At 37.3% G+C, this 11,583-nt stretch overlaps 2 protein-coding genes and 1 pseudogene across 3 annotated transcripts; 2 read left to right on the forward strand and 1 right to left on the reverse strand.

Moving 5' to 3' along the window:
* The first annotated feature begins 2,394 nt into the window (after nt 1-2,394).
* LOC122032328 lies at nt 2,395-5,219 on the forward strand (annotated as a pseudogene).
* A 630-nt stretch (nt 5,220-5,849) lies between these two features.
* On the forward strand, nt 5,850-9,458 carry LOC122031908 (histone deacetylase complex subunit SAP18-like). 2 transcript variants are annotated; one of them, XM_042591132.1, is made up of 7 exons: nt 5,850-6,046; nt 8,077-8,205; nt 8,506-8,538; nt 8,736-8,846; nt 8,916-9,011; nt 9,094-9,168; nt 9,253-9,458. In XM_042591132.1, exons 2-7 carry the CDS (start codon nt 8,095-8,097, stop codon nt 9,283-9,285), a joined length of 459 nt encoding a protein of 152 aa, XP_042447066.1. In that variant the 5' UTR covers nt 5,850-6,046; nt 8,077-8,094; the 3' UTR covers nt 9,286-9,458. The 2 variants fall into 2 exon arrangements, with proteins under 2 accessions (XP_042447066.1, XP_042447065.1); XM_042591131.1 differs by having other exon boundaries at nt 5,852-6,046; nt 8,085-8,205.
* Nucleotides 9,459-9,686: 228 nt separating this feature from the next.
* On the reverse strand, nt 9,687-11,031 carry LOC122031906 (protein TILLER ANGLE CONTROL 1-like). Its single transcript, XM_042591130.1, has 5 exons — nt 10,873-11,031; nt 10,730-10,802; nt 10,183-10,661; nt 9,999-10,093; nt 9,687-9,839 (listed from the first exon to the last, which is right to left on the reverse strand). Coding segments are annotated over exons 1-5 (654 nt in total). The 5' UTR covers nt 10,879-11,031; the 3' UTR covers nt 9,687-9,838.
* Between the last annotated feature and the right edge of the window lie 552 nt (nt 11,032-11,583).

Here is an 11,583-nt window from a genome sequence, read left to right on the forward strand (position 1 = left end):
ATGGATATAGCCATACCATTAAATGATCGGATATCTTCTATAGTTATAATTTTTTTCTTTCTATCCAATTATTATCATTCAACCAAAATATATTAAAATTAACAACCTATGAATATATATATATATATATATATATATATATATATATATATATATATATATATATATATATATATAATTAAAAATAGATTAAACATCTATTTAGTCTCCTCCTAATATCAACAAAAATAATAAGTTAATTTTGGAAAAATAAAATTTTCTTTAATATATGTATATATATTATTTAATCGGGTATTCGGGTCGGGTATTGGGTATTGATGGTCCCTCAATACCTTTCTCCATTCGGGTCAGATGTCGGATCCTCTATCAAGTTCGGATGAAATTGTCATCCATAACAATTAACCATTTTAATTCCCACTCAGACAAGCTTCTCGAATTTACTTGATGGGTGAAATATGAAATTGGATTATTTACCTTAGACTTGATGGAGTTGTAGATTTGGATAAAGACTTGACCTACTTTTTTGTTTAAGGTCTAAAAATAAAAGTGAACATTTATATTCTTAATAAATTTATCATTTTATATAATTACCATCCTATTTTTTATCTTAATAAATTTATCATAATTGACACTACATTTCTACAATATTTATTTTTTAAATAATATTTTATATTTTAAAATAATTTGTATTTATAGAATTTTTTATACATATTTTTGTGTATTTATATAAATTTTGTCATTTTTTATTTTTATTAATTTTGTATATTTGTTCATTATAAAAAAATATTTGATACCATATTTAAAATATAATAATAATTATATAAACAAATAGTGTATCAAAATAATATTTGTTAGGACCTTGACGAAAGACTAGAGAGAGAGAGGGGATGAATAGCTCTGCCAAAATTACCAAAGACTTTTTCTGAACTTTATAGCTTTAACAAAATAACACTTGCATAAAAATAACTAAAAAATGAAAATAAAAAAAAAAGAGACAAAGAAATTACCTGCTTATAATTAAAAAGATTATTAATCTAAGGAAGATGAAAAGCGCATTAAATTTTCCTTCAGGCGAAGAAGTCTCTTTCCAGCAATTGAAGTACTCAAAATATGAAGTTAGACAAAAGAAATCGTTTACAAGTGTTCTATATAGGCTTTTGAGACCAGGGCTGTATTTTTAGTCCTGGTCGAGGCCCCTAGAAGGGTTTCAGATGCCTGGAGGGAGATAAAATTTGATTCTCGTCGCAATGTATCGCGTTTGATGCGATCCAGATAAAAATCATGGTTCGAGTGCTCGGACCAAGTCCAGGCACCCGGACCTAGGTTAACTGCAAGTTAACTGTTTGGTTTAGGTTCTTGCTCCGGCTCTGCTCATTTGGGTCTGGGTCTTCCGCTCTGGCTCCACTTGGGTGATCTCGGCCTTTCAGAATATGACTCACTCAAACCCAACTTCCAACCTTCGAATAATCTTCAGCTCCGGCTTCTCGTCCCTCGGAAACGACGTGCGCCTCCTTCTCATCCGCTCGTATACTCTTTCGCAACACCTCGTTCCTCGGACGCACCGAGCCCGTCGACTCTCTCCCGTGTCGTCCTTCTTACTAACTGCGTCTTTCGCTCGACTTCATGTGCTCCTAAATTCCTGCACACTTCGACACAGGCTTAAAAACTAACAGGACCTAACATGACTTGGTTGATCACATCAAAACTATCTTGGAGTACTAATAATATTTAGATAATTAAAAAATAATAATTTGTATAGTTTAAGAATATTATTATCATTTAACTAAAAATTAAATTTGGAAGTAATTATTTATCCAACACTTTACTTTGTATTAATTTTGACTTCTATTTTTAAATACTTCTCATACTTTAATTTCTCATTAATTTTAAAATAATCCTGTTAAGAATCACTTTTAACTAAGTAAAGCTTTCCCTAGCTATTAATGTTGGTATATGTTCCTTAATAAATTAATTAATATTTTTTTCTTATATTATTATTTTTAAAAATTAGAAAGAAAAAACATACTTATTTATTAATTAATTTATAAATATTTATCACTAAATGATTTAATATATTAATTAATTAATTAATATTTTTTACTATATAATTCTTTTTAATAATTCAATCGAATCTGAGTCTAATAATTTTCTAAATCTATAATTTTTTTAACAAACATACTATGAACTGTGAACCAACGATTTCGAATCGATCTAACTGACATTTCCGAACAAGGGTCAGGTCCATCGGGATACCTGACCTCTTCTCCGCTCCCATCTCTACAGAAGCAAACAACCTGGCCCAAAGTCTTCGAGAAAGTCTTTTACGTGTTTACTTGGGCCGATCAAGTCGTTCAAAGAGTCTTCATCTCCTCGGTGGAAACCACCCCCCTCGAATTCTCAATTCCGATGGCTTGCTTTGGGATCTTTAAGAGTATCAGGCTCAGTGCCACCGGCAATTCGCCGAAGGAGCGCTGCGCCGCCGTCGCAAGCAGCGGCGACAAACACTTGATTAGCTCCTCCATCGCCGCCCCGGCCTTCGCCGGCACCACCTCCACGACCGCCGCAATCAGCAGCGGGAAGCACTCGACGGCGTCGGAGACGTCGTCGTCGCAGAGGAGCGTCCCGGACTTGTTCGAGGAGCGGGCGAACAGGCTCCGGGCTTTCGAGCTCGACGAGCTGAGGGAGGCCACCGGCAACTTCGCCCAGCAGAACAAGATCGGAAAGGGAGGGTTCGGCAGCGTCTACAAGGGGTTCCTCCCGCCACCCGACTGCGGAGGCGGCAGGAATATTCCGGTCGCCGTCAAGAAGCTCAACCAGAAGGCCTTGCAGGTACATCAAAATGAAGTAAAATTTTTCGTTTTGCCCCATTTATCTATTTTTATTTAATTTACCCTCAAAATAAAAATACTCTAATATTCACAGTTGAGCAGTTTGACTTGTACTTACGGTTTGAATCACGATCTATTATAGGGTATTTCTTCTGGTGAGATGAAAATCTGACATGTTGGCAGTTGGGCGAGAAGTTATTCGTGCTTTTTGATTTATTTAGTTGTCGGTTTGTGAGATTGAGCTATCCACCTCTAAGACAAAAGTTGAGATACCTAGATTTAAAAAAATAACTTTGATGGAAGAGTATTTCATAAGGTGTCAATTCGAGCAGCTCTATAACGCTCCGGCTCGGACAGACTCCACCCAAATTGAACTGGGCACGCTACTAAAATTATCCATCGGATTGACGACTAGCTCCATAGATCATCGAAGATCCTTTCAACGTACTTTGTCCTCACTCACACGTATCCTGAAAAACTTTCCAGGAGTCACCCATCCTAAGATTTCTCCAAGCCAAGCACACTTAACTTTGGAGTTCTTAAGTTTGGGCTTCCGAAAAGGAAGGTGCACATTGATGATATAGATAGTACAATATAACTTTTTAAGTCATACTTAATCAGAATCTCAGAATCGAAGTATTACAAGGTAAGATCAGATTTGGATTGAAAAAAAATAAAATTATAAAAAAAATCTCAACTTGAATCCAAATCGAACTCGAATACAATTCGAAATTCCTAAATCCGAACCGAGTTGAATAACCCAATTAAAAATAAATTTTAAATTATTTTCTTTATAATTCTTCTCTTTTATATTAATATTTTTTCATACTATCTTTATTATTAATATACATTAAAAAAATCTTAATTTTAAAAATAAAATTGACTTAATCCTATAAAAAAACCCTACTAAAACCTAAATTCATATCAACTTGGATCTACCCAAACTTGATCCGAAAATCTTCAACCAGAAAACCCTCTAATTTAATCTTAAAAATTTTCTATCCGAACATAATTTTTTTCAAATTAATTTAAATGATCAGATCGGATTCATTTCTAACATCACTAATATTTTAGTATCAAATTAAAGTTGCACAATCTTGGAGCAACTTTAGAGAGCATAAAGAGATATTTTAGCTACCAAATTATGGATGAGTAGGAGCTTACTTTTGACAATATGGATAGGTAGGGTGCCATTTTGAATTTCTGTCAAATTTTGTGGTATTCTTACAAATAAACTTCTCAAGAATATGCTAATTCACTTATTGTCCTTGTAGGGGCACAAGGAATGGCTAGCAGAAGTCCAATTCCTTGCCGTGTTTGAGCACCCAAACCTAGTGAAATTGTTGGGGTATTGTGCCACAGATTCGACACTCCTCCCCTTCAATGGAACTCGAGGTTGCGCATCGCTTTGGGGGCGGCACATGGGTTAGCATATCTGCGCGACGGGGAAGTCCAGGTTCGATTGGGATTTTGGTATTGTTTAGGGGGCTAGGCATGACATTGGTGCTTATTGACTCAGTAGTTTGGGGCTGCTGATTGGTTTTGTAGGTGATCTATCGTGATTTCAAAACTTCAAATGTGTTGTTGGATCGAGAATTCAGACCGAAACTGTCCGATTTTGGCTTAGAGAGGGAAGGACATTCGGCGGGGCAAACTCACGTGTCTACACATGTAGTAGGGACTCATGGATATGCGACTCCGGATTACATAGAGATGGGTCATCTCACGGCTAAGAGCGATGTTTAGAGTTTTGGAGTAGTCCTATTTGAAATACTCACGGGTAGGCGATCACTAGAGCAAAAGAAACCGCCAAATGAGCAAAAGTTGAGGAAGGAGTTCCCGGTGGAAAAAAGAAAGTTTAGCATGATCATGGATACTAAATTGAGAGATAATTTCTCCCTCGATGTTGCACGTGAAATGGCAAGGCTAGCGAACAGATGTGTACTTAAGAACCCTAAAGAGTGTCAAACAATGGATGAAGTCGTGAAGTGCTTGAAGAGAGCCATACAAATGGAGCCAAAGGAAGAACTTGGTTTTATCCATAACTCAAACAAAAATAGAATTAGTTGTAGTAAAAGATGATTATACTCATCATACATATCCACTTATGTGAAGAAAGATAAATAATAAAAATATAACTAGTTCAATAAAAAGATAAATAAGAAATATAATGTTAGAGATTGTTTTGAAGAATAGAACATTTTAGTTATTTTGCAATAAATAAAACATGATATGTTATTGGCAATCGATTGCCGTCTAAAATAAAACCTTTTTAATATTTACACTAAATTGAGAGGCAACTTTGTATAGGGATGGTAATTTTTCTGACGGATTCGGAGTCGTGCGGGGAAAATTCGAAACAAAGATGGAGATCCTTGATTTTTTCGAGGATAGGGCAGGTATGAGAATACTCTCTCCATCCTCAAACCCGCTCCGATTATTATTATTATTAATAAATAATAATAAGTTTTTTTGAAAAGTATTAATAATAGTGTTAATATTAATATTAATTTTTTTGAAAATATTAATAATAATAATAATATTATTAATATTGATATTAATATTAATATTATCATTAATAATAATAATATAAATTAAATTTGGGGATGCGGCGGGGATGGAGATTTGATCCCCGCGGGTTTGAGTTCGGAAAATCCCTGAACCCAAAAAAATTAAGACGGGGCGGGGATGGGGATGACAGACCCACCCCCGTCCCGTCCCATTGTCATCTCAAATCTCCTCGAACCTCCACTAAAAAAATTTTATTAGTCGAGGTAAATACATCCCTTATGTGCTAGTTACTATTCCAAAGGCTAGTAGTCACCCGTGATTTACCTTCTCCGTATTGACCCTGGGACGAACTGGCGGAGACGCTGGGGGTGAGCATATTCGCCTTTTGCCACAATATGTATAAAAAGGAATACAGAAATTCTTAATTAGCAGGGGTCTAAGTGTATATTTGCCCACCAAATGGGTACTTGGGCTCATTTTCACTTAATGGGCTGGCCCAACTCGGTTGCTTTACTCTGGAATCGCTATTGAACCGGACGAGTCGTAACGAGTGCGTTGAGTCGACAGTGTTGTTGCGTGCTTGCTCGAAGACTCGCGATATCTCACGCGTGCCCTAGCGCCTTCATCGCGTCGGTCGTCGCCGCTGCGATCCTACCGCCGGCGATCGATCGCCATCCATATTCGACTGTGCATCCGCATCAACACAGGTACCTTTCTTTTTATCCACTAGAAATTTCTCATCTCTTCCCCTCTCTTCTCTCCTCTGTGCTTTTGGAATTGAACTAATCAACTGCAGATTGAGATATTTAATGTGGATACTGTTCTATCTGGCAATGCTATTTTCTATGATCCGGAATGCACTTTGGTTTTTGTGTGTTCTTGTTGTTACTGTTATTAGAAAGCATTAAGAAGGGTCATTTGGTGGAAAATTTAGTTTTTGTAGCAAACATGATAGTTTTGCCCACATGTGAAGGTGCGAGGGGTTCTGAAGCTCAAAAAGGTACCATTTTGGATCAGAGTTGGGCTTTAATAGAAGTTCTACTAGGAAGAAATGGTTCTCTCTAGAGCACAAAATTGACATTTGAAGGAAAGAGGTTTGCCTGTGGCTCATGGGGCGACCTCTTGAACGCCCTCCAATTAGAAACCAACCATACGAAGGAAGCAACACCAATTAATAGATGTAAAGGGCGTATATACTGGGAGTTTGAGGGAATGGCATGGCATGGCGTATACTGGGGCTTTGTTAAGGGCGGTATATACTCCTAAACAATGTATGATGGCATGGTGATACAAAATACTTTTCACTTTGGTAGTTCAGACTCAACCCGTGTGGTCATGACAAACTCAAGGTCTTGCTCTGGAGCAGGAACAGTATTTGGTCAGTTTCTGGTGGTGAGAAAACCATGATGGGGGTGCTTGTGTGGTTGTGGCCGGCACCCTGCAAATGAGGCAAAAAAAAGTTGCAGGAGCAAAAAACAGCAGTAGCATCTGGAGCAACAACTTCAACAACCTTGACTGTGCACCGGAACTAGGAAAATAGGTCAGCAAACTCTTTATAGGTGCTGATCGTCGGGCTCAGAGCCAAAGATAGATGGTATATTGATACTCATTTACAAGGACCTTGAAAAAAAATTCAGATGCACCATCAGGTTTCGTTGATCTATTATGTGTAAAATGTACAGCTTCTTCATGAGATGAATCTATATTTACCATCCGCATGTATGATCACAATAAGTGAAAATGAATTCTCACACATTTTATTATTTAATAGAAAAGACTGATTTTTCAAAGTCTCTGTTATTCTGAGTATCTGTCTTAAGAGCATCATCCTTTTTAGTCTCAATATGTTTATGTAACTCAAATACTTGATTGATATCAACGTCTCTATATAACCATGCTTGTATATGCTCTATACATTAGCTTGATATCTGAAAGAGCAATTATAGCATCTAAAATTCAAATGCATCCTTACCCATTCCCCATCATCCTTATGTCATACTCTGCTATTTTATCCTGAATAACGATAGCGGTCCAATATTATTGTTGTAACATATCTTCTATGTCGTGCATTGTAATTCTTCCCAATAAAACTAGATAGCAATCGTGAAGTAGTACATCATTTTACATGCTTGACGTACGATACTTGATACTCTATTCTTGATATGAAAGTTTTGTCATCAGCAGGTTGCTTTGCATCTAATGTTAAGTGTATGCTCATCTGTGTTTAAGGTAATCACAACTTGTGATACAAGCTTAGGCCAAGTTTTTTCCCCCAACTATAGATTTCCAAATGTTTCTGGTCCAATCAGGCAATCTCTTATTTTAGTTATTGTGTTGTGGAACATGGAGATATGTGTTCAGTGTCCTTATGTTTAAGTATGCATAACAAGTATGGGTTGTAGGAAGTGGAAACCATTACATTAGTGCTATGCTTTCAACACCAAATTAGCTATTCTTGTTTGATAACTCATTTGGATTCTGATCTATACTTTGTGATTATTGCTCTGGAGGACAGAGCCCGACACTCCTGTTTCATCTTGTTTAGTTTGAGAACACTGACTGTCTGTCACTACTTTGCCACTTGCTTTCTCATTTTCCATAATCCTATATTCAAGAATGGCTTATTTGTTAAGTACCAAAAGTTATTATTAGGTGACGTCTCTCATTTTTGCATAAGCTTTCCTCTGAAGATTTGCACCTTCAAGCATCTTTATGCATTATAACCTTTTCTTCTAAGTTTTTTAGAAATTTAAATATGTCTGGAGTTATTGAAGGCCAGACTCGGCAAGGCAGACCTGCACTTCCTTTACAACCCAGAGGTCCTCCTTCAATTGCTCGCCTGCGAGAGCCTGTGGACCGTGAGAAGGTATAACCCCTTCTAGTTGATCTGGATTTCTTCAATGTTGAGGGCTCAGGAAAATTCCTTTCGGAGAAAGATTTCTCCTTAATGGAAGTGCTTATACCAACAAGATTATCCTTCATTTATCAGCATAACCTTTGCCACCAAAAAAATGTAGCTATGAATTCGCTAATTTTATTGATCATTGGACCTCATTTATTATTAAATTTTTTTAATACTAATACATTTGAGTTTTTGTATTCATATCCAACTTTTATTGTTGTAGAACTGTTCAACTAAGATTTCCTTCCATTTTCTTCTTTGCAGACATGCCCTCTTTTACTTCGAGTTTTCACGAAGGTATGTGACATTTTTTCTACACTTTATTACTTGTGTTGTATGAACCATTGCAAATTTTTATGTGCAAGTATATATGTATATATATATTACAAGGTATACATTTTACTTTTGTTCATCCATTTAAGATTTACATAATGAAAATTTTCCTCGCCAATCTCTTTGTTGAGCGTTTTGTAATACGCAAATGGTTCTGGCAGAGTGGCGGCCACCATCCGGCGGAAGATTTTGCTGTGCGAGGAAAGGAGCCAAAAGATGAGGTCCAGATTTATACATGGAAGGATGCGAATCTCCGAGAACTTACCGACCTCGTAATGAATTTTCTACTATTTAATTTGGGTTATTAATTCAGTTTGATCGATTTGGCTATCGCTTAATAGGTCAAGGAGGTTTCTCAAGAAGCAAGGAAACGAGATGCCAAGCTCTCATTTGCGTTCGTGTACCCAGATAAAAATGGTCGTTTCGTGGTGCGACCGGTAGGAAAATACACTTCTTGTTGATGAATAGATACATCTTAAATCATTCGTAATAGTTTTCATTTCATTTTTCTCATCAAAGGTGGGCATGACCTATTCCTACGGGAATGGCAGGCGACTTGACGATGCAAAGACTCTCGCGGAACTTGGCTTTCAGGTTTGTTTGTTCATTCGGCAAATCATTCGAATCACTGACTCTCTTCATTGCTAATCGGTTTTCGGTTATTTGCATGTTTTGAAGATTGGAGACTACTTGAGTGTTGCAATCCTTTAGAAGAGACTTGTGCTAATCTGTCTTAGCAGATGAATTTCTTCTCATGGTCTTGTGGATTGTTTACTTGAATTGCTCTCGTCGGTGATGTTTCGTCATAAACTTTCAAATTCCAAGGCTTGTTCTTCGGCTTTTATTAACAATCTATGACAACGAAAAACTTCTAAGATTGCACATACTGTCGCGTGAAGGGAAATGCCTATCAATAGCCGACGACATCAATGTAACGCAAGAGCAATCAGTTAGGTCAATCCACTTCGGTCGTCGGCCAGCTTCTCGGGTTGAGCTTATAGATGCCATGTTGTGTTCGGTTGATCATTGGCAACCTTGAACAGGTACTTGACTCCTTCTGGTGTGTATATATTAGGGAATTAAACATAATTAAATAAAACTATAAAAAAATATAAATCTCAATAAAATTTATTAATTGCCTTATGTAATTAAGCAAAACATACACGTACAGAATAGTAATTAAGACAAGTTTATTATTACACATTCATATGTATCATAAAACACACTAAAGTACAACGCTGGTAGCCAAAATAATTGCTCCATATCTGCAATTAAAACATTAAAATATGATTAAAAACATTAATCAAAATTCGACAATATTTTTCAAACTTTTCAGGATAATATATAATATTTTTAAAATAATTTCTGAAAATTATTAATATTTAAATTATTTTTCTTATATATTAAACAAAATATATGTTTACCAGTAGACCAAGCTGCTCCTTTGGACACCTGCCTCTCCTCCCATATTAAGGTTCTCTGGGTGAATCTTCTTCTTCTTCAGCAGTCTCGTCATCAGCTTCTCACAATCCAACCAAAGAAACACGAGTAATTAATCAAAATTAAATGGCAATTAAATAATTTTATGATTAAATAAATATAAAATACTTTCTGTAGCTTGTTGTTCTTGTTGCTGCTGTTAGTGCAGGATTTGATGGGGTCTCGTGTCTTCTTCTTCTTGACCTGGTGCAATTGCTCGATGCCACTGTTGTTGTTGCATTCCTCCTTTGCCATTGGATCGGCCGCGAAGAGGTTGGCCAGGGTCGTCCGGCCACGCTCTCTCCCTTCTTTGTCTTCCCTCAGCAAAGGCCAATCTTCTCGCAACAACTTTGCCTCTACTTCATTAAGTGTTGCGGCCTTTTGGTCTTCTTCTTTGTTGTTCACCAGCTGCACTGGTTTTACAGCCGGTGCGGCTACTTCTTCTTGTTGCTGAACAGGTTCTTCAATATCGTAGGGTGGTTCCAAAAGGAAGGGATCTTCAAATTGGCCGAGTGTGCCAATGGCTAGGATGCCACGGAGCATGTCGTGGAGGAGAAGGGCTTCTTTCTCCTCCACCACCACTCCCTCCATCTTCTCAATCTCTTCATCTACAACAAGTCGATCGATATAGCGCGACACCGAATAAGTGGGATGCATGAGGGTACGAGAAACGAACCTTTTCTTTGAGGGAATTGGGAGTAATTGGCGACCACAGGCTGCAACTTGCGATGCATCCAATCGAAGAAGATCTGTTCATGAAATTTATGTGATTGTTAATGGAAAAAAAATCAAAGAAATCGAGAGAAAATCGATAATCACCTTCATCGATGATAGAATGGGCGAGGCTGAAACAAAAGAAGTGTACGTAGAGCTGTGCTCGAGTTGGAGGGGGCCAAAGGCCTAGGGGGGGGCCTTTAAAGGAGGTTGTGGGGGAAGAGGGATAGTGATTGATGAATTGATCACATGCTTTTTTTAGATTAGGGTGGAGAGGAAAGGGACATTTGTTTATTTTTTTTCAATCTAAATCGTAATGTTTGGATCGATGGGCGAAAGTGAAACTCATTCGATCGATCGAAAGAGAAAGAATAATTGCTCTGTTGAATTCATTCCGTACCATTTGTTCGATACGTTGAAGAAAAAAAATAATAATTTCAATTAGTCTTATTATTGACTATCTCTAGGGTGATCGGTCCGGTCCCATCGAAGTTTTCCACCGATTATCAGGGTAAATCGGGAAGCACACGTGGCGGCCGACCCTTTGGTTACGCTCCTCATTTGGAGGAAAAATTCTTGCAAATACGCCGCTGCTAGGGTTCGAATCGCGGGTGTCTGGGTGACAACCTGAATGTCATACCATGACACCATGATTCCGGGGACTCAGTACGTTGAAGAAATATTGGGTATGATGGTGGCTATCAGGTTATCAGAGCTAAAATATGATAGATAAGATGAGAGTCTCTCGATTGAGCAGGGTGGATTGTGTTGGTATAGATTGCACTGATAATCAAATTTTGATGTATGATAAATAGG

This window comes from Zingiber officinale, chromosome 11A (assembly GCF_018446385.1).
Source record: "Zingiber officinale cultivar Zhangliang chromosome 11A, Zo_v1.1, whole genome shotgun sequence".
NCBI lineage: Eukaryota > Viridiplantae > Streptophyta > Magnoliopsida > Zingiberales > Zingiberaceae > Zingiber > Zingiber officinale.

Coding starts and splice junctions, on each gene's coding strand:
- LOC122031908 (XM_042591132.1), top strand. CDS start 8,095: ATGTCTGGAGTTATTGAAGGCCAGACTCGGCAAGGCAGACCTGCACTT. Junction 8,206..8,505: donor AGCCTGTGGACCGTGAGAAG/GTATAACCCCTT, acceptor TCTTCTTTGCAG/ACATGCCCTCTTTTACTTCG. Junction 9,169..9,252: donor TCGCGGAACTTGGCTTTCAG/GTTTGTTTGTTC, acceptor CATGTTTTGAAG/ATTGGAGACTACTTGAGTGT.
- LOC122031906 (XM_042591130.1), bottom strand. Junction 10,662..10,729: donor CCAATTCCCTCAAAGAAAAG/GTTCGTTTCTCG, acceptor GACTTGTTGTAG/ATGAAGAGATTGAGAAGATG. Junction 10,094..10,182: donor AGAACAACAAGCTACAGAAA/GTATTTTATATT, acceptor GATTGTGAGAAG/CTGATGACGAGACTGCTGAA.